General features: G+C 43.5%; 1 protein-coding gene across 1 annotated transcript in view; it reads left to right on the plus strand.

The window, feature by feature from the left end:
• Window positions 1-490: 490 nt before the first annotated feature.
• LOC139386696 (collagen alpha-1(XI) chain-like) overlaps window positions 491-22,331 on the plus strand; it is a 216,715-nt gene continuing 194,874 nt past the window's right edge. Inside the window, exons 1-5 of the mRNA XM_071132517.1 lie at window positions 491-528; window positions 661-802; window positions 13,285-13,449; window positions 19,259-19,472; window positions 20,954-21,116. Coding sequence (XP_070988618.1) covers window positions 688-802; window positions 13,285-13,449; window positions 19,259-19,472; window positions 20,954-21,116 — 657 coding nt within the window. The 5' untranslated portion in view covers window positions 491-528; window positions 661-687. The remainder of the gene's footprint in view (window positions 529-660; window positions 803-13,284; window positions 13,450-19,258; window positions 19,473-20,953; window positions 21,117-22,331) is intronic.

Raw genomic sequence — 22,331 nt, forward strand, 5'->3', positions numbered from 1 at the left:
GTCATCATTTAGATTATTTTATAGTTTAGTTTAAATAATGTTTTTTCTAATTAGGCTATTTACTTAGATTACTGCCATAAAAATGTATTTGATTTAATTAGATTATAAAGAAATCCCAATAGCACCAGGGGAAGGTAGAAATTATCTGTTATCTGACTCTAGATAGACTATTGCGTTATTATAGCGTTGTTACGCATCAGTGTCTCACCGTCTCTCTCCATATGACAATATGATATCTGAAGAATAAATGATGCGACTCCTGACGCCTGCTGTAACCAAGGACCTCTGGCCAGTCTTGACTGACAGTTTATGGGCGGGATTGAAGACAACTTTCCAGCCCGTGATTCGCTAAATGGAACATTTTCCAACTGTCAGTTTCCTGCTGCCGTACCCCCCCTCCCACGCCCGGCTCTCGGGGAATCGAATGGTCTCCGTTTTTTTCCTAAAAGCCCAAACACCTTCAGTCTAAGGGCTGGGGCTGAGGGAGAGAGGAGCAGGAGGGCCCAGTTTGGCTCTAAAGAAAAAACAGTACTGTTTTGCACTTATGGCTTTGTTGTAGTAACTGAAATTACCAACAACAACTCCGTCCTTTTTCTGTATTTGTGGAAGGAAAAGGACCTACATTTTGTACTGAATAGTCGCCCGTTTTTTTTTCTTTAGGAGCTTTGAGTAGCTGTGTGAGTGACAATGGAGATGAAAAGATGGTCCACAAGGTGGAAAACGAAAAGGTGGCTGTGGGACCCCACTCTAATCACCATCGTCACTATCACTTTCCTTCTGCAAGCCGTCAATGTCAAAGCAGGTAAGGAACTATCGTTGGAGAACGCGTTTCTGAACCGTTCACATGGCAAACTCTCCCTGGTGTTTCTTGGGGACAGACGGGGGCATCCTTGCCACCCCCCAAGGTTTGACTTATCAAGTGATGAGAGCGCATCTATAGGGCCACTTCCACAATCACTGCGCGTCTGCTTCTGAGGTTGACAGCCAACTGAAAGAACAATTGAGCTAACTAATATCATGACATTGTCTAAAATGCATGACTTATGTGTCACCACGTGCGTATCCATGATCGAATATAAGAATGTTCCAAATAATGCCAATGCCACCCATTTCCGTTATCCTTAACCTAAATAGCGATTTGAAATCCACCAGGTAGGCTACTTCCAAGCCTTTTCCATCCCGTCCGCGGTAAACCCCAGCAGCATTCACACAGGTGCTGTCGTCTCGTCTCCAGATCGCAGCGTGATTCCCCCCAAAAAATAACGTTTCGCCCGCGGTTCTGTACGTGTCATGCTGTTGTGGTAGTACACTACGCAACTAAAAGTGCGCCCAGGACGCTCTCCGGCGAATGTTTTAAAGGGTTTAGCCAGACAAATGGGCTTTGTTTGCCCCCGTGGTCCGCTAGGTGTGTGTGGACACGGCTATCGGGAGAAGGATTCCATATATGGTTGAGGTAGCATTCTCACACCTTGGCTATAAAATCGTGTAGCCACTGGAGAGCTGCGCGTTTTGGGTTGTTGTGATAGGTAACGTCAGAGTATTGATATGGCTATCCCAGCTATCTTCAATAGAACCGCGTAATAAGGAAGGCAACGACTTTTTACGCGTGAGTTTAGAGAGTTTGGCTGACTGTACAGCAGCCATAGGTGCTCGGTGGTTTATTAAAACTGAGACTAAGGTAGGATAACCTTCCACACATTCATTATTTTAGTGGAACTATATGCTCGTTTTGAAACGTGAAATCAATTGATGTTCCACAATAATGATCTGACCGTTATGGCTAATAAGATGTTTATACATTTTAACTGCTCTCCTCCAAACTATTGACATATGTCAATAATAAGCTATGCCACCGTGACATCCCCGATGTGCGTTTAGCATTTTTTAGCAGTTCATCCCTTTTGCCTATTCTTTGGGGGTATTTGCCTATTTGGTTTTAGAATATTTTTACATGATTCATAGACTCTCAACACAAACGGTATGAGGCACTGTTGTTCCATAAGATACTATGCTGCTGGGTATAGGTAGTACTGTAGCCCGTGAGGCGATGCTCTCTCTATAATGTGGGAGGGAAGACCATATAGTGACCAGCAGTAGAAAACACAGTTTCTCCACTCTTCCCTGGTTACCACTAAGCCCAATAAGGGGCGTAGATGGAAAGAGCCCCCCCCCCTCTTCACCCCCTTTAAATTAGCCTATATCTGGTTTAAGATGATTGCTTATTTCTCTTGATTGTGGATATTATGACATTCATATTTGGTGTGTTTCTGATGTTATATATGTGTTGATTCTGTATTCTTTACTTTGATATTGTGAGCTGAGGTAGCAAGTCAATATCAACTGCAGAACCATGGATAAATGATTTAGATGAGAGAGTGCAAAGTATTTTAATAATAATATAATTATTTTATATTGTGATTTTCGTTACAAGTAGAATCTCAAAGTCTCTTTAAAAACAAAATTAAAAAACTATTTAACAAAACAAATGTAGCGATCTGGCAGAGGAGAGAACTCTCCATCAACGCCCCTTATTGGGCTTAGTGGTAACCAGGGTAGAGTGGAGAGTTATTGGGCTTAGTGGTTACCAGGGAAGAGTGGAGAGTTATTGGGCTTAGTGGTAACCAGGGCAGAGTGGAGACTTATTGGGCTTAGTGGTAACCAGGGCAGAATGGAGAAACTGTGTTTCCTACTGCTGACCACTATATAGTCTTCACTTCCCACAGTTCCTGGATGATGGTGGATCACAGCTTTAGATTATAGGCAGTTCTGAAGGTTAGTATCTTATGAGGAAGGAGGTTGAAACATCTGACAGACAAGTCACAGATCTCTTCATCGGGCACCTCATCGTCATCGATGTTTACAGCTCCTCTTCCTCCTCCTCCTCCTCCTCCTCCTCCTCCTCCTCCTCCTCCTCCTCCGTAGGTGGGCTGGATCGCCCACTACTGAAATGTAGCACCCACCTGGGTGATGATTCGTGGGACTGTAATAGCCCTAGTAAAGCCACTACGTCTCAGCAATGGTCCAGAAAAGCCCCTTTACAAAGCGAGCCATCTTGGGTGAGATGTCAGTCTGTGATGTCAGCTGATCTATGAATTGGTGCCCCCCCAACTTCCACGACCCAGACTGCTTTTCTTTATGTCTGGAGAGTTTCAGTGTTTGGAGTGTCCTGTCCACCCACCCCTCCCTCTAATCCTCCACCCACCCCTCCCTCTAAACCTCCACCATGCCACCCCTCCCCCTAAACCTCCACCCATCCCTCCCCCTAAAACTCCACCTGCCCGCACCTCCCCCTGAACCTCTCACCGCCCCTCACACTAATCCTCACCCATCGCTCCCCCTAAACCTCCACTCTTCCCTCCCCCTTAACCTCCACCCCTCCCTGTTGACCTCCACCTACCCGCCCCTCCCCCTAAACCTCCACCTGCCCCTCCCACTACACCTCCACCCCTCTCCCTAAACCATAACCCACCCACCCACCCCTCAACCTCCACCCACCTGCCCCTCCCCCTAAACCTCCACCCACCCACCCCTCTCCCTAAACCTCCACCGCGCCACTGCTCCACCCCTCCCCCTAAACCTCCACCCACCCACCCCTCCCCCTAAACCTCCACCCAACCCTTCCCCCTAAACCTCCACCCACCCTTCACAATCCCATTTGACATTATTCCAGATAGCCTGTTGAACTAGATACCCATCCATAATGGAATATCTCACTACCACACAGGCATGGCTTGCCCTTCATCGCCCATCTCTCCTCCTCCTCCTCCTCTGTGTGATGTTTAAACAGACCAGAATTACATGATGTGACTAGCAAACATTTACAGGCTTTCCAGGACACTGTAATTGTCACTTATGCTGCCAACTCTGGATAGATGGTGGTGACAAGAAACAGCACAGAGACGTATAGCCTACACCCCAACACGTTAGATACACCAACCCAAAGAGCCCAAAAAGCCACAGAGCCTAAAGGCCAAAATGTAGGAATTTAGAAGTTAATCACAAAAGGTAGAGCGCACCCCTCTTTTGTAGGAAAGCATAATGGAAAATGGAGTATGTAATATAGATGCTTCCAGAATGTGCTTTAATTCCGTTTTGTTTTAATACCGTAAAGAGGAGACATTACCTTTATGGCTTCATCCAAATTGTATTTTAACCCTGAGCAATCCAACACTGAAAGTGTCCCAAAGAAACAACCGAAGACAAGAGTCAATGGTTTTTCCCTTCTGTTCGGGTTAGTTTGAGAGCTGTGTTGCTGCTGTGGTAAACAGCTTGTGTCAAACGTCTCAGAGACCAGATGTGTATTCCAAATGGCAGCCTATTCCCTTGAGCTGTGGTCAAAAGTAGCGTTATTATATCGGGAATTGGGTGCTATTTGGGACTCAGACAGACGGTATATCAAGACGGCCTGACGGGAGACAGGCAGGTAGAGGACTGGCGTTCAGAGGTGTGAGAACTGTTAGTTTAGACAAGACAACATGTCTATGACGCGATGTTCTAGTGGATATCCTATAACTGCTATGGGGACTGGGACTTGTAACACTGTTGACAAATCCCTTCTTTTTTTTTACTTCTGTAGTGGGGTATCTGTCCTTTATCATTATATAGAATGTGGTTTAGAATTCTGTATAAGGGGGTGGAATGATAGGTAGCGATGGCTGTATTCAAGACGTCTCAAACTAGTCACACTTAGGTTTCTACCACCTCCTCTGAAAGATGTGCTGCTTTTCAAAGGCCCTGCATGTTTTTTTACTGAGGCTTTAATGGTTTTGGGATATTGCCTGTTTCTTTTTTTTTTTGGAGCGCTTCTGTGTGGAGGTGGTTTGGAAGGAAAGGAGGAAGAACGGAGGGGAGGCCGATTCCAGGCCAACTCAACACATCTGGAATAAATAAGGCCTGGAGGTATGCAGGACTGCAGCAGCTCACAGAGAGGCCTTTGGTCCAGCATCATTATTTTCTTTTTTCTTTTCTTCAGTTGCACAACTGAACGCATTCAACCGAAATGTGTGTTCCGCATTTAACCCAACCCTCTGAGGGGTGAAGGGGGGGTTCGGGGGTTAACTGGGCAAAACAACAGATTTTTTTTTAGCTTGCCCGGCTCGGGGATTCGAACCAGCGACCTTTCGGTTACTGGCCCAACTGCCGCCCCATTAGCTCAGTACTTGGGACAATACAGACAAGCCGGAGAGACTACTTTGGGGTTTTACGGGATATTTTCTCAAAGGGAGAGAATTTTAACTTCTTGTGAAGTTACCTCGTAAATTGACTTTTATTTGTTCTGTGGGTTAAAGTACAGTGGCTACTGTAGGAGTCTGTTTGTGGGTTAAAGTACAGTGAGTACTGTAGGACTCTGTTTGTGGGTTAAAGTATGGTGAGTACTGTAGGAGTCTGTTTGTGGGTTGATCTGGTGTTGCTGGGGGGGTTGAGAGAAAAAGAGACAGAAAAGAGGGAGAAAGAGAGAGAGAGAAAGAGACAGAGAGAGTGAAGTAGAGAGACAGAGAGGCAGAGAGAGAGAGAGAAAGAGAGCGAGAGCAAGAGAGAGAAAGCGAGAGAAAGAGAGAAAGGAAGAGGGAGAGATAGAGACGTGTGGCTATAACAAGTGGTGCAAGGCCTCCTAATGTGTTCAGCAAGTTGACTAGCACCGCCCCCCCCCCAGGACCCCCACCTGGCCACCAAGCAGGAACAGGAAACGGCAACATCAGCACATCCTTTCAACACAGGCCAGATGTTGCTAGGGAGATGATGAAATTATAATATGATGAAAATTGTAGACAGTGATATTCTTTTTTTTTTGAGATAAAAATGCAGTGTTTTTTGTTGTTGTTAACCCCTCTGAACAGGTGTGGGGGAAATGGTCTTCGAGAAATGTCTTTCCAGTAAGAATCATTCTCATCTCGGCTTCTGCTCAAACGACTGTCTTTCTAACCAGACAACTCCCCTTTTGATGTAGAGAGAGGTTCTTTACTACGGTTCAAATCCGTAGGCTGTAGAGAGTTTACATGGTTCACCACTGCTTGAATCTGAAAGGGGGAATTAGAATGTCTTCTAGAACAGAATGATTTCTAGAATAATAGAATTTAATGACTTCTAGAATACTTATTTCATTTCTATACTTCTTCCATCCGTAGAGTGTGTTATTCCTGCGTCAGTGCATTTTTGGCCTAGTCTCCAATGGTTTCATTGTATGGTGTCTTAAGAGTGACTCAGAGATACATCAGGGCTTTATAACAAAGGCTTCATTATTAAGCCCTGTAAAACACTTTTCCCACAGAGAGAAAAGGAGGGAGGTAGAGCCGAATTGGATCAGACCATCTTCCTGTTACTTTGTCAATGAATCCAACACTCGGAGAGCCCCATCAGACTGTGTATTAAATTCCCTTCTATTTAAATCAAATCAAATCAAAAATCGAATCAAATGTATTTATAAAGCCCTTCTTAAATCAGCTGATATCTCAAAGTGCAGCCTAAAACCCCAAACAGCAACCAACAATGGTTGTAGAGTGTGCAACAGATCAGCACCTCAGGAGTAAATGTCAGTTGGCTTATCATAGCCGATCATTCAGAGTATCTCTGCCACTCCTACTGTCTAAAGAGTTGAAAACAGCAGGTCTGGGACAAGTAGCACGTCCGGTGAACCTATTTCTATGTCTTTCTACCTACAAAGACTGCGGTCAAACTTATAACAGTTCTACTGTCAATGGATCAAACACTCTGAGATTAACCTCGTTTTTTCATCATCACTAAAGGTTCAGTCAGGATATTGCATATCAAATTCCTTCTTTGAGTGAGATTTGGGACCAAACCATGAGACCTATTCTTCCACTGTCAACCCGGAAGCCAGCCGCACCAATGTGTCGGAGGAAACACTGTGCACCTGGCGACCTGGTTAGCGTGCACTGCGCCCGGCACAGGAGTCACTAGTGCGCGATGAGACAAGGATATCCCTACCGGGCAAACCCTCCCTAACCTGGACAACACTAGGCCAATGATCCGTCACCCTGTAGGACACCCAATCTCGGCCAGATGTGATACAGCCTGGATTTGAACCAGGAACTGTAGTGACACCTCTTGTACTGAGATGCAGCGTCTTAGACCACTGCACCACTTAGGACCTTAACAAAGTCGCGGCCGGCTGCCACAAAGCCTGGGCTCGATACCCAGGGTCTCCGGTGGCACACTGCGATGCAGTGCCCTAGACCACTGCGCCACCCGGGAGGCCCCAATGGATCCAATTTGACTGAGAATGCTGTTGATAATCATAATTAAACCAGTGAGCTATGAATTATTGTCCTAATAGCCTGTTTTATCTACGTTCTATTTGGAGACGCGGGTTTAAATGAGGTACGCAGTTAGCTTGGTTTCCGTCTCTGTTTAACTATTACATTCCAGTCCTTGCCCCTCCTATAATTTGCCAAAGATAGATCTCATTTTGACTAGAGCCCATTTCTACATATATATATATATATATTTTTCTCTCTCCCGAAAGGCCAAACCTCACCATTGGTTTGCGTGGCCATAGAGCTCTATTTTCACGTCATTTGACCACAGCACCGCCTGGAGTTTGCTAAACTGCGTTGGCACTTGGATTGGAAGCGATGCTGTGGTCACATGACATTAAGATATAGCGGTCTTTGGTCACGCACACCAGTGGTGGGAACAATGCATATGCTGAAAATACCTCATCCTTTTACTGTACAATACGGTGGGGAAGCTTTGATGGTATTTTGCTTCCACTGGTTCTAGAGCCCTTTGTTAAAGGTCCTAAGTGATGCAGTGGTCTAAGACGCTGTATCTCAGTACAAGAGGTGTCACTTCAGTTCCTGGTTTGAATCCAGGCTGTGTCACATCTGGCTGTGATTGGGAGTCCTACAGGGCGGCGCACAATTGTCCCAACGTTGTCTGGGGTCGGCCAGTTAAGAACAAATAAGAGTTTGTTCTTAACTGGCTTGCCTTGTTTAATATGTTTTTATTTTTATTTTTTAAAGGTCAACGGCATCATGAACTTTACGAAGTACCAGGACATTTTAACCCAAAACCTGGTTGCCTCTGCCATTAGACACTTGGCCACAAGAGGATCATCCAGCAAGACAATAAAGACAATAACCCCAAAATCAACAAAGAAATGGTTGACCATAAAAATCAACATTTTACACTGGCCATCTCAGTCTCTGGACTTGAACCCCATTAAAAACCTGTGGTTTGAATTGAAGAGGGCCAGTCCATAAGAACAGACGAAGGATATCAAGGATCTGGAAAGATTCTGTATGGGGGAACGGTATAAAATCCCTCCCAATGTGTTCTCCAATCTCATAAAACATTTTAGAAAAAGAGTCAGTGTTGTTATCCTCGCAAGTGGAGGGTACTGGAGTATTGAAAACAGGAATTACAATCATTTCCACCCCCCGTCTTTTTTGAGATTTTTTTCTCTGAGCAATTGTTTTAGTATTAAATTACACAATTGTTCAAATTTTACATAGAAAATGATCTATTTTATATCGTCTTTTCTGGGGTGACATAAAGGGCGGACTGGAACCGGATATCGGCCCGGGAATTTCTAACACACCCGGCCCATTATTTCCACATGTGCCCCCCCCTTATTAGCTAAATAATGATACTTTCACAATTTAGACTGGGTCTTATAAGATAAGAGGTTCAGAGACACTGTGCTTCCCAAATGGCATCCTATTCCATATTTAGTCCACTACTTTTAGCCAGGGCTCCGGTCAAATGTAGTGCACTATATAGGGAATAGGGTCCCATATGACTCTGGTCAAATGTAGTGTACTATATAGGGAATAGGGTCCCAAAGGGCTCTGGTCTAAAGTAGTGCACTATATAGGGAATAGGGTCCCATATGACTCTGGTCAAATGTAGTGCACTATATAGGGAATAAGGTCCCATAGGACTCTGGTCTAAAGTAGTGCACTATATAGGGAATAGGGTCCCATAGGGCTCTGGTCTAAAGTAGTGCACTATATAGGGAATAGGGTGCCGTTTGGGACGCACCCTTCTTATGTGATGTAGATTCTGTTAGGTCCTAGGTTGACTCTTCTCTCGGTATGGGTGGCACGTTCTCTACATCTTTTGAGGTTTTAGCAAACTGACAAGATCTTAGCTAATGGCTAGCTTTTTTGTGGACGTCCACGTCAGTGTTCGCCCTAGAGGGGACATGTGATACCACCCAAACCAATACACAAACTCCGTGTGATGTCACTCACCGCCAGGAACAAACTGTTAGCATCGAAGGGCTTCCTTTAAAAGGCTTTTAGTGGACTGTCCTTAGATGTTACGGTACATACCTGAACTATGTGTTGCCTCACCTTGAACCTTTCAGTAGCAACTCACTGTTGGTTTAGGGACACGTAGACAGCTCTATATACAGTATGGGCTTCTGTAGTAAAGGATCCGCGTAAATCACCTGAGGAACTGGGACGTTTTCAACTACTGTGTCCCATATTGTATCGTATTCCCTATATAGTGCTCTTTTATCTTTACCCCAAATGGCACCCTATTCCCTATATAGTGCACTACCTATGACCCCAAATGGCACCCTATTCCCTATATAGTGCACTACCTATGACCACAAATGGCACCCTATTCCCTATATAGTACACTATCTATGACCCCAAATGGCACCCTATTCCCTATATAGAACACTACCTATGACCCCAAATGGCAACATATTCCCTAATACAGTGCACTACGTTTGACCAGAGCCCTATGGTGCACTACATTAGGGTTCCATTTGGGATGTTATCAATGTGTTAATGAGTAGTGAAGAGACCCCCTGTGTGTATGGCTCCTTTAAAACTTAGCCCTGCTATTAGGCTGCTTTACATTCCCCATAATCATACTGTATATCTATTAGTCTGCTTTACATTCCTCATAATCATACTGTATATCTATTAGTCTGCTTTACATTCCCCATGATCATACTGTATATATATTAGTCTGCTTTACATTCCCCATAATCATACTGTATATCTCTATGACCCTTTACATTCCTCATAATCATACTGTATATCTATTAGGCTGCTTTACATTCCCCATAATCATACTGTATATCTATTAGTCTGCTTTACATTCCCCATAATCATACTGTATATCTCTTTAACCCTTTACATCCCCCATAATCATACTGTATATCTATTAGTCTGCTTTACATTCCCCATAATCATACTGTATATCTCTTTAACCCTTTACATTCCTCATAATCATACTGTATATCTCTATGACCCTTTACATTCCTCATAATCATACTGTATATCTATTAGGCTGCTTTACATTCCCCATAATCATACTGTATATCTATTAGGCTGCTTTACATTCCCCATAATCATACTGTATATCTATTAGGCTGCTTTACATTCCCCATAATCATACTGTATATATATTAGTCTGCTTTACATTCCCCATAATCATACTGTATATCTCTTTAACCCTTTACATTCCTCATAATCATACTGTATATCTATTAGGCTGCTTTACATTCCTCATAATCATACTGTATATCTCTATGACCCTCAGGGGAGGGTGGGATATATAAGAGAATACCTCGTCTTTGCTGATGCATCCAGTCAGTTTTTTCTAATTGAGAGAGAGAGAGAGAGAGAGAGAGAGAGAGAGAGAGAGAGAGGTGAAGGAGGAAGGCCATCTGGTAAACACCTCACCAGGAGGACGAGGTCAGTATCTGGGTACGAACAGCAGTCCTTCAGTTCCATTAATAGAAAAGGTTCAGTGTTAAACTGCCTGTAAAACCTCAACCTCACTATGCCAGACTCTCTCCAAAGTCCTAGTAATCAGCAACACTCTATCTATCTATTTTTCCCTCCCTTCCTCTCCCCCCACTCTCCCTCCCTCCCTCTCTCTCCCCCCAGTCTCCCTCCCTCCCTCTCTCTCCCCCCAGTCTCCCTCCCTCTCTCTCCCCCCAGTCTCCCTCCCTCCCTTCCCCCCCCCCACCTCTCTCTCCCCCCAGTCTCCCTCCCTCCCTCCCTCTCTCTCCCCCCAGTCTCCCTCCCTCCCTCCCTCTCCCCCCGGTCTCCCTCCCTCCCTCCCACCCCCCCACTCTCCCTCCCCCCACTCTCCCTCCCTCCCTCTCTCTCCCCCCAGTCTCCCTCCCTTCCTCTCCCCCCAGTCTCCCTCCCTCCCTTCCTCTCCCCCCACTCTCCCTCCCTCCCTCCCTCTCCCCCCACTCTCCCTCCCTCCCTCTCTCTCCCCACTCTCCCTCCTTCTCTCTCCTCCCAGTCTCCCTCCCTCCCTTTCTCTCCTCCCTCCCTCCCTCCCTCCCTCCCTCCCTCCCTCCCTCCCTCTCTCTCCCCCTAGTCTCTGACCAGCAGTACTGGATAGGGGGACCTATTAGACCCATTGACTGACCCCTTATGTCTTTACTGCCCCACTGCGGAAGTTTCTTATAAAACCACTGTTGTTTTCACATGCTGTAAACTATGTAGGCTATAGGTGTGGTAAAACCTGTCAAAACCCCGTCAGGTTTTCTTCAACTAAACATGTCTATTTGGGGTGGCAGGTAGCCTAGTGGTTAGAGTATTGGGTCAGTAACCAGCAGGTAGCCTAGTGGTTAGAGTGTTGGGTCAGTAACCAGCAGGTAGCCTAGTGGTTAGAGTGTTGGGCCAGTAACCAGCAGGTATTCTAGTGGTTAGAGTGTTGGGCCAGTAACCAGCAGGTATTCTAGTGGTTAGAGCGTTGGGTCAGTAACCAGCAGGTAGCCTAGTGGTTAGAGTGTTGGGCCAGTAACCAGCAGGTAGCCTAGTGGTTAGAGTGTTGGGTCAGTAACCAGCAGGTAGCCTAGTGGTTAGAGTGTTGGGTCAGTAACCAGCAGGTAGCCTAGTGGTTAGAGCGTTGGGTCAGTAACCAGCAGGCAGCCTAGTGGTTAGTGTTGGGTCAGTAACCAGCAGGTAGCCTAGTGGTTAGAGCGTTGGGTCAGTAACCAGCAGGTAGCCTAGTGGTTAGAGTGTTTGGTCAGTAACCAGCAGGTAGCCTAGTGTTTAGAGCGTTGGGCCAGTAACCAGCAGGTAGCCTAGTGGTTAGAGTGTTGGGTCAGTAATAGAAAGGTTGCTAGATTAAATCCCCGAGCTGACAAGGTAAAAAAAATATGTCTTTCTGCCCCTGAACAAGGCAGTTAACCCACTGTTCCTAGGCCATCATTGGAAATAAGAATTTGTTCTTTACTGACTTGCCTGGTTAAATTAAACAATTAAAAAATTGAGTGTACCTGCTCTATTGCAATGTTAAAGTATAGTGATGACTCTGTGGTGTACCACAACCCATAGCATTACATGTAAGGGAATCCCTGTGCTTTCGCCCCCTGAGATTAAAGGGCAATTCTGACACTTTTTCAACCTCATATTCATTATCAAATCAAATGTATTTATATAGCCCTTCGGACATCAGCTGATATCTCAAAGTGCTGTACAGAAACCCAGCCTAAAACCCCAAACAGCAAGTAATGCAGGTGTAGAAGCACGGTGGCTAGGAAAAAGCTGAGACAGGGGGGGGTCAGGAGATACTGTGTCCCAATCCGATGATACCCCCGGAAAGGGCCAAACAGGAAGGATATAACCCCACCCACTTTGCCAAAGCACAGCCCCCACACCACTAGAGAGATATCTTCAACCACCAACTTACCATCCTGAGACAAGGCCGAGTATAGCCCACAGAGATCTCGCCACGGCACAACCCAAGGGGGACGGGGGGACGGACGCCAAGCACCAAGGACCTCCATGTGTGAAAACAATGCATTTCTATAATCTGTGGTTTAAAAAAAAACGTGTGATTTTCAAAACCTGCAACGAGTTTCTAACCAGAAGGAGGGTATTATCCCTGCGAATCTCATAGTGTTTGAAAAACACTGTTTCAATGTTTATTTTTATTTTTATGATGATGTCATCGAGTAGAACCTTTTTTCCTTTCTGTTTTTTGTTCTCCCTTTCTACATAGTAAATGATCAGTTTTCACATACGTAGACACGGGTATGTTGCTGGAGAGGATGAAGTTGAAAAGTGGCGGAATTACCCTTTAAAGCTAGATCTACTATGTTAGATCAAAGATATTTTCAATTATATTATCAAATCAAATCAAATGGTATTGGTCACATACTAGCTTAGGGTCTTTTAGGGTCTTATGTTTTTATAAAAAAATCATACGTTTACTCTATGTACTCAATCGACAAATACAATATATTTGTTATACTGCTACCATTTGAATTAATTTTTACGCTTCTCTATCGCCCTGTGAAAATACTAAACACTTGTCCCTCTCCTCTCTTCACAGCTGACCCAGTGGATGTACTCAAGGCTCTGGACTTCCACAGCTCTCCGGATGGCGTCCGTAAAGTCACGGGCTTCTGCGCTCACCGGAGAGGATCTAAACCTGACATAGCCTTCCGCGTAGGAAAACAGGCGCAGATCAGCGCTCCCAGCATGCAACTCTTTCCAGGTGACCTAACTGCTCCCCCGTAGATCAGAGATGGGATGATCCATTTAATTTTTTACTGTTGCGTGTTAGAATAGTAGAATACACAAGGTGCCATTTTAGAAATGTAGTTTTACATCAGCAGTTTTTCTCTTGTTTTATTGGTCACTCAATGTCAGCTAATAGTTTTTTAGATTGGTAAGTTTGTGTAGTGGTCAGCTATCTAAAGTTGTAGTCACACACACACACACACACACACACACACACACACACACACACACACACACACACACACACACACACACACACACACACACACACACACACACACACACCATGAACCAGTATTTACCACTCACTCTAGACCGTCCTCTTATTTCCCACACACAGAACAGGATTTATGCAGTGTGACATTTTGCTATATCGAGTTTGTCTCGTAAAGAGATGTTTTTTTTCCTCTCTAGTGCTTTGGGACCCCAGACTAGTGCTACGCATTTGGCAGGAAGTTAACGGGACGGGTTTTCTTCTTCTTCGTCTCCTTTCTCACTGAAATCACACAGCACACTGAGTCACAGGGAGTGTCCCAAATGGCACCCTATTCCCTATGGGCCCTGGCGTCAAAAGTAGTGCACTACATAGGGAATAGGGTACCATTTAGGAATGCCAGACTAGGAGGGAGACTAAGCAGAGGTCTGGTGACCAGCACTGGTGGGGGGGCTTGATGTGAGAAATAATTTATTGTTTTAGGACAGAATCCATTTGGAGAGACAGAAAGCTCTTTCATGGTGTTTCCATAGTGGTACTATCCTAAACTGCTGACTGTGTACAAGTTCATACACAGTACTAAACAGGATTATAGGAGCGTGGTCGTTAGTTGCAATAGTACTTCTAACCTGTTGATGACAGATATATTCAGTGATATTTATCAGTGCCATCCCTTCAAAATCAAATCACATTTTATTCATCACATACACAGTTTACATGCATGTGTAAAAGGTGTAATTTAGATATTTAATGTGGGAAAAGAGTAATGCAAATACCAAAGTATAGGGCCAATATGTCACCAGCAAAGCACCCCCATACCATCAAAACCAAAAATCAGAAATTTGAAATGACAGATTTCCACTGGTCAAATGTCCATTTCTTGGCCCAAGCAAGTCTCTTCTTCTTATTGGTGTCCTTTAGTAGTGGTTTCTTTGCAGCAAGTCGACCATGAAGACCTGATTCACACAGTCTCCTCTGGACAGTTGATGTTGAGATGTGTCTGTTACTTGAACTCTGTGAAGCATTTATTTGGGCTGCAATTTCAGAGGCTGGTAACTCTAATGAACTTGTCCTCTGCAGCAGAGGTAACTCTGGGTCTTCCTTTCCTGTGGTGGTCCTCATGAGAACCAGTTTCATCATAGTGCTTGATGGTTTTTGCGCCTGCATTTGAAGAAACTTGAAATGTTTAGGATTGACTGACCTTCGTGTCTTAAAGAAATGTCACAACACAACTGATTGGCTCAAACACATTAAGTGGGAAAGAAATTCCATAAATTAACGTTTAACAATGCACACCTGTTAATTGAAATGCATTCCAGGTGACTAACACATGAAGCTGGTTGAGAGAATGCCAAGAGTGTGGTTACTACATGATTCCATACAGTATGTGTTATTTCATCGTTTTGATGTCTTCACTATTACTATTAGTTTTGGCAAGTCCGTTATGACATCTACTTTGTGCATGGCACAAGTAATTTATCCAATAATTGTTTACAGGCAGATTATTTCACTTATAATTCACTGTATCACAATTCCAGTGGGTCAGAAGTTTACATACACTAAGTTGACTGTGCCTTTAAACAGCTTGGAAAATTCCAGAAAAATATGTCACGGCTTTAGAAGCTTCTGATAGGCTAATTTACATCATTTGAGTCAATTGGAGGTGTACCTGTGGATGTATTTCAAGGCCTACCTTCAAACTCAGTGCCTCTTTGCTTGACATCATGGGAAAATGTAAAGAAATCAGCCAAGACCTCAGGAAAATAATTGTAGACCTCCACAAGTCTTGTTCATCCTTGGGAGAAATTTCCAAATGCCTGAAGGTACCACGTTCATCTGTACAAACAATAGTACGCAAGTATAAACACCATGGGACCACACAGCCGTCATACTGCTCAGGAAGGAGATGATCTGTCTCCTAGAGACTGCAAATCAATCCCAGAACAACAGCAAAGGACCTTGTGAAGATGCTGGAGGAAACAGGTACAAATGTATCGATATCCACAGTAAATTGAGTCCTATATCAACATAACCTGAAAGGCCGCTCAGCAAGGAAGAATCCACTGCTCCAAAACCGGCATAAACAAGCCAGACTACAGTTTGCAACTGCACATGGGGACAAAGAACGTACTTTTTGGAGAAATGTTCTTTGGTCTGATGAAACAAAAATAGAACTGTTTGGCCATAATGACCATCGTTATGCTTGGAGGAAATAGGGGAAGGGTTGTAAGCCGAAGAACACCATCCCAACCATGAAGCACGGGTTGTGGCAGCATCATGTTGTGGGGGTTCATTGTTGCAGGAGGGTCTGGTGCACTTTAAACAATAGATGGCATCATGAGGGAGGAAAATTATGTTGATATATTGAAGCAACATCTCAAGACATTAGTCAGGAAGTTAAAGCTTGGTCGCAAATGGGTCTTCCAAATGGACAATGACCTCAAGCATACTTCCAAAGTTGTGGCAAAATGGCTTAAGGACAACAAAGTCAAGGCATTGGAGTGGCCATCACAAAGCCCTGGCCTCAATCCTATAGAAAATTTGTGGGCAGAACTGAAAAAGTGTGTGCGAGCAAGGAGGCCTACAAACCTGACTCAGTTTCACCAGCTCTGTCAGGAGGAATGGGCCAAAAATCACCGAATTTATTTTGGGAAGGTTGTGGAAAGCTACCTGAAACGTTTGACCCAAGTTAAATAATTTAAAAGGCAATGCTACCAAATACTAATTGAGTATATGTAAACTTCTGACCCACTGGGAATGTGAAGCTGAAGTAAATCTTTTTTACTAGGATTAAATGTCCGGAATTGTGAAAAAACTGAGTTTAAATGTAATTGGCTAAGGTGTATGTAAACTTCAGACTTCAACTGTATATAGTATACAGGATTCTTTGACATTGTTCGATGCATTTCCCAGCTATAAAACAAAACGGCAGAAATATGTTGAAAACAGCTACTACAGCATTTATTTAGCTATGTCATAATAATTAACTATTTTTATTCACAAATGCGAGTGAATACCACTAGTGCCAAAATCTAAAAGGGTGTTAATTTTAGGACCTGCTCGTGTGCCCTCTTTCTGGTTGAAAAAGATCGACAGTTTTAAGATGCTAGTTGCCTACTTGCCCCGTAATGGAAAGATACGGTACAATATACAACTTCACTAGGAACAGATGCTTGTTAAAGTAATTTTTACCAGTGAGTGAGTGTTGGTTCTTTGTCAAATTGGCCAGACAGCAAAGGGGGAAAAAAATCAAGGCAGAAAATAGCCGGAGATTACATTAACAATGAGATTTTCTGTGATTATTTGCCGAAAATATTTGCCTTTGAAGCCTTACTGGTATTAAAGACTAGAAATTTCTGTCAAATAGGATTGAATGGAATGGGTGGAGTGGAAGTATCCCATGGGATTGGTAATGGTAGCATTCTGCCATAGAGCGCTCTGTCTGAGGAGAACATTTCAGCTATTATGACATCACCAGTAGCCAATTTTATTTTTTCGTCTTTAAACTCTATTAAAAGGGCTTTAGGTAGGAAGTAGGACCCCCCCCCCTATCCAGATACCTACTGCAGCCCTCATCCTCCACATGCAACACCTGTTCTGCAAGTCACATTCTGTTAAAGGTCCCCAAAGCGCACACATCCCTGGGTCGCTCCTCTTTTCAGTTCGCTGCAGCTAGCGACTGGAACGAGCCGCAACAAACACTCAAACTGGACAGTTTTATCTCCATCTCTTCATTCAAAGACTCAATCGTGGACACTCTTACTGACAGTTGTGGCTGCTTCGTGTGATGTATTGTTGTCTTTACTTTCTTGCTCTTTGTGCTGTTGTCTGTGCCAAATAATGTTTATACCATGTTTTGTGCTGCTACCATGTTGTCATGCTACCATGTTGTTGTTATGTTGTGTTGCTACCATGCTGTGTTGTCATTTGTTGCTGCCATGTTATGTTGTTGTCTAAGGTCTCTCTTTATGTAGTGTTGTGTTGTCTCTCTTGTCGTGATGTGTGTATTGTCCTATATTTTTATTTTATTTGTCATTTTTAACCCCAGGCCCCCGTCCCCGCAGGAGGCCTTTCTGCCTGTTAGGTCGTCACTGTTGTTAGGTCGTCACCGTTGTTAGGTTGTCACCGTTGTTAGGTTGTCACCGTTGTTAGGTCGTCACCGTTGTTAGGTCGTCACCGTTGTTAGGTCGTCACCGTTGTTAGGTCGTCACCGTAAATAATTATTTGTTCTTATCTGACTTGCCCAGTTAAATAAAGGTTAAATAAAGGTTAAATAAATTCTAAAATAAATATTGGATGGTTGAAGAACTACATTTGTTAGGAATGTTATCTTTCACACGTCTTGTAAAATGTATGTGCGATTAGATCTCTTCTGACTCTTTCAAGATTAGCCAGCTGTTGTTATAAATTCCTTAAAGTACCCGGCAACAAAGGTCACATTTAAACTGGGGGTTAAGTTATTTTTATCTAATATATGGGATACAATTAAAGGCACAATCTGTCATTTTAACAGCCTTACCCTTCCACTTTGTCTGGTAAGACTAAAGGATGTAGCTGGGGTAAAATAACCCCTGTCAAGTAAGTAGACAAATGTATGGATGAAAGAGCTAGCAGTCCATGAGATGGACATGATTATTTAATTGTGGGTATACCTCAAGGATGTCTGGAAAAAAAGGACAAGCCTTGACTTCTGTTATTGTTGACGTACTGTATATTATCAGGAAGTCTCCCAGAATATATGATGATGTCATATTACCGCATCCACCTCGAACCATTCTAACTCTTCTGCGCTAAATGATGTCATATTACTGCGTCCACCTATATCGTCTCTGATGGCGAGTTCAAAACAACTGAGAACTCTGGAGAAAAAAAATACTCTGCCTGGGAAAAATCTCTTTTAAACGGTCATCCTACTCGGAATTTCAACTGGGGAACTCGGGCCTATTTCTAGAGCTCTGACTTCCCGACTTGAAGATCCCTGACGTCATGATTTTAACTCGTATTATTCAGAGTTCCCCGTTGTTTTGAACACGGCATGACACTTCTGTGTATAATGATGTCATTTTAACCTCTCTAACGATCATGTGTTTGATGATGTCATATTACCGCGCCCACCTCTAAAATCTCTATATCTTCTGTCTATCATGACGTCATATTGCAAAGCTACTGTAGCTAACCTGACCTACCTATTCCGGGAGGGTGTTCGCAGAGGAATTCTCAGGAAGTCTCTCAGCATGTACGATGATGTCATATTACCGCGCCCACCTCTAAAATCTCTATATCTTCTGTCTATTATGACGCCATATTGCAAAGCTACTGTAGCTAACCTGTCCTACCTATTCCGAGAGGGTGTTCCCAGAGGACTTCTCAGGAAGTCTCTCAGCATGTACGATGATGTCATATTACTGCCCACCTCTAATCTAACTCTTCTATTATCTTCTTTTCTGACCCGACCCATTGATGATTATCGAGGAGTTGGACAATGTAACAGCTAATTGGGTATCCAAATAAACAGAACCAATCAAATATGATTTATTATTATTTTTTATTTTTTTTCCCCTCTCACCAGGAGGAGTGTTCCCAGAGGACTTCTCAGTGATGTTCACCATCAAGCCCAAGGCAGGCAGACAGTCTTTCCTGCTGTCTGTGTATAATGAGCAGGGGGTCCAGCAGCTGGGTGTGGAGGTGGGACGCTCCCCTGTCTTCCTGTACGAAGACCAACATGGGAAACCTTCCCCAGAGGATTACCCACTGTTCAGATCCATCAACCTCGCTGACGGCAAGTAAGTGATAACTGAGACACCTGAGAATCTCATCACTACTGTATCACAAAGCAAGTCCTTTTCTGTTACGGACAAGGTTTGGGTTCAGGGAAGGTTAGGCGCTGTTTGGTTAACTTAAGGGTTACTCTTTCCTGTGGCAAATAACTGAAGTTTGACCTTTCACTAAGCCGTGATGTTATACAAGGATTACTGTACATTTGTAACCCACGGGATATGAACCCGCGTCTCCCTCTTTGTCTTAGACAAAGAGGACATTCTCTCTTGGGTCGAAGGCAGAAACTAGTTTTGAAGTTCGCATTTGACCATGACTGACTCATGTGTTCTGGGGGTCGATGAGAGGGTCTGTGGCCTTACCGCGTTCTTACTGTTGATACACTCCACACATGTCATGTTTAACAAGATGGCCGACCAGATCTGAGTCTGAGGCTTCTCAGCAGACCCAAGCAAAGCACTGAAAACAAACAATTATTCGATTTATATACTTCATTGTTTAGTGATTGATAACGTAAGGAATATAACTGCGAGATGGCTGTCTTTTGAGTTGCCCAATTATTTATTTGGCAGCATTTTGGTGACAGTCTGTTTTTGCCAAATTATTTACAGCTGTCTGCACTGCAATAAACCATCAAAATAACAGAGCTTCATAAATTACTTAACTTTAAAATGAATATTCTGACAGTGAGGTCTTGTGTCTGTAATGTGTCTGTAGCAATTGTCTACAGCAAAATGAAATGTAGCATTGGTATGTATCTGTTTTCCAGACTTTAAAGTAAAGTAGAGTGAGTTTTATCGTTTTAGTCTTTATCTAGCTAGTACTCTTTCTGAGAAGAACAAATTATCTTCATCAAGACCAACCTAGTTTTCACCTTTCTTGGCATCTCTCTGACATCTCTTACTACACCAGACTGTAGAATATCTCTGACTACTCCAGACTGTAGATTCTCTCTAACTATTCCAGACTGTAGACCCTCTCCGACTACACCAGACTGTATATTGTCCCTGACTACTCTAGACTGTCAGATTATCTCTGACTTCACCAGACTGTAGATTATCTCTGACTACTCCAGACTGTATATAATCTCTGACTACACCAGACTGTAGATAATCTCTGACTACTCCAGACTGTAGATTATCTCTGACTACTCCAGACTGTAGATAATCTCTGACTACTCCAGACTGTAGATAACTCTGACTACTCCAGACTGTAGAATTTCTCTGACTACACCAGACTGTAGATAAACTCTGACTACTCCAGACTGTAGATAATCTCTGAATACTCCAGACTGTAGATAATCTCTGACTACTCCAGACTGTAGATAATCTCTGAATACTCCAGACTGTAGATTATCTCTGACTACTCCAGACTGTAGATAATCTCTGACTACTCCAGACTGTAGATAATCTCTGACTACTCCAGACTGTAGATTATCTCTGACTACTCCAGACTGTAGATAATCTCTCCCTCCTCTGTCCATGTGTAGATGGCATCGCGTGGCCATCAGTGTGGAGAAGAAGAGTGTGACCATCATTGTGGATTGTAAGAAGAAGCTGAGCAGGCCACTGAAGAGGAGCGACGGGGCAGCCATCAACACTGACGGCATCACCGTGTTCGGAACCAGGATTCTGGACGAAGAGGTCTTTGAGGTAAGGACGATGACCATTGCTTGCTATGACGCTGTATTCGGCTGGCATTTTGCAGGCACAACGTCTAAACGCTCTGTGGTTTTATATTTGGTATGTTTTACAATGATTCTTGAATGTATTCCTTCGTGGGACAGGTCTTTGAGGTAAAGAGGACATTGGCCATTGCTGTTCTGGGGATATTATGTACGTATGTACCTATGGTATGCAATACATGTTGGATTGATGCCTTCTTGGGACAGGTCTCTCTTGTAAAATAGATTTTATCAGCTATGTAAAATAGATTGTGTCACCTATGTAAAATCGATTGTATCAGCTATGTAAAGTAGATTGGATCACCTTTGTACATAAAGGATCGATTATCTGTTTCTCTTGATCTTGACAAGAGATTTCATGTTTTAAAAAAAATATATATATATATATATATATTTCTACCTTTATTTTAAAGACAAGTCAGTTAAGAACATATTCTTATTTACAAAGACGTCCTACCCTAGACTCCACATTAGCTTCATGCTCATGTACAAATGTGGTGTTGTCTGTGGTGACAACCACAGAATCCAGTGCTGCTGAAGTTTTTCTTAACCATTTGGACAGATGATGTTTTACAACAGGTCTCAGTGATACCAGCATGCATTGGAGCCTACTGGCAGTGAGTAATCTTTGTGGTCGTAAAGTTAATTGTGTCTTCAGAAACCAGTTTCTTTATTTGCCCTTTTCATACGATTCTTTCATACACGGTGAACAGTTTTATAGACCATATAACAGGAGTACTTGGCTTTCTGCGCCTGGTTAGAGCCCCTGGACTGTGTTAAGGGGAAATGGCAGTTGTGTGTGACTTCAAAATGGCAGTTGTGTGTGACTTCAAAATGGCAGTTGTGTGTGACTTTTTTTTTCCCTTTAAAGAGGAGAAGAAATCTGACAAACAGTCTGCATGGGAGTCTCAAATAGGACCGTCATATGAGGGAGCATAAGGATAGCTTCTATAAATTATATTTCTATCTTTATTTGTTGATATGGGAGGTTGTTTGTGACGTGTGACGTAGCTCTCCGTGAGTTTCTGTTTCCTCGTTTTGAGTCATCGGAGGACAAGGAGATTATGGGGGTAAGGGGGTGGGGGGGGGGATTCATGCGGTGCAAAACGTCAGAAAGTCAAGAAATAGGAATTCTGAATTTAATTGGTCGACGGCAATGTATCTCTGAGGCATCCAGGAAGTA

This window comes from Oncorhynchus clarkii, chromosome 28 (genome assembly GCF_045791955.1).
Source record: "Oncorhynchus clarkii lewisi isolate Uvic-CL-2024 chromosome 28, UVic_Ocla_1.0, whole genome shotgun sequence".
NCBI classification, from domain to species: Eukaryota; Metazoa; Chordata; class Actinopteri; order Salmoniformes; family Salmonidae; genus Oncorhynchus; species Oncorhynchus clarkii.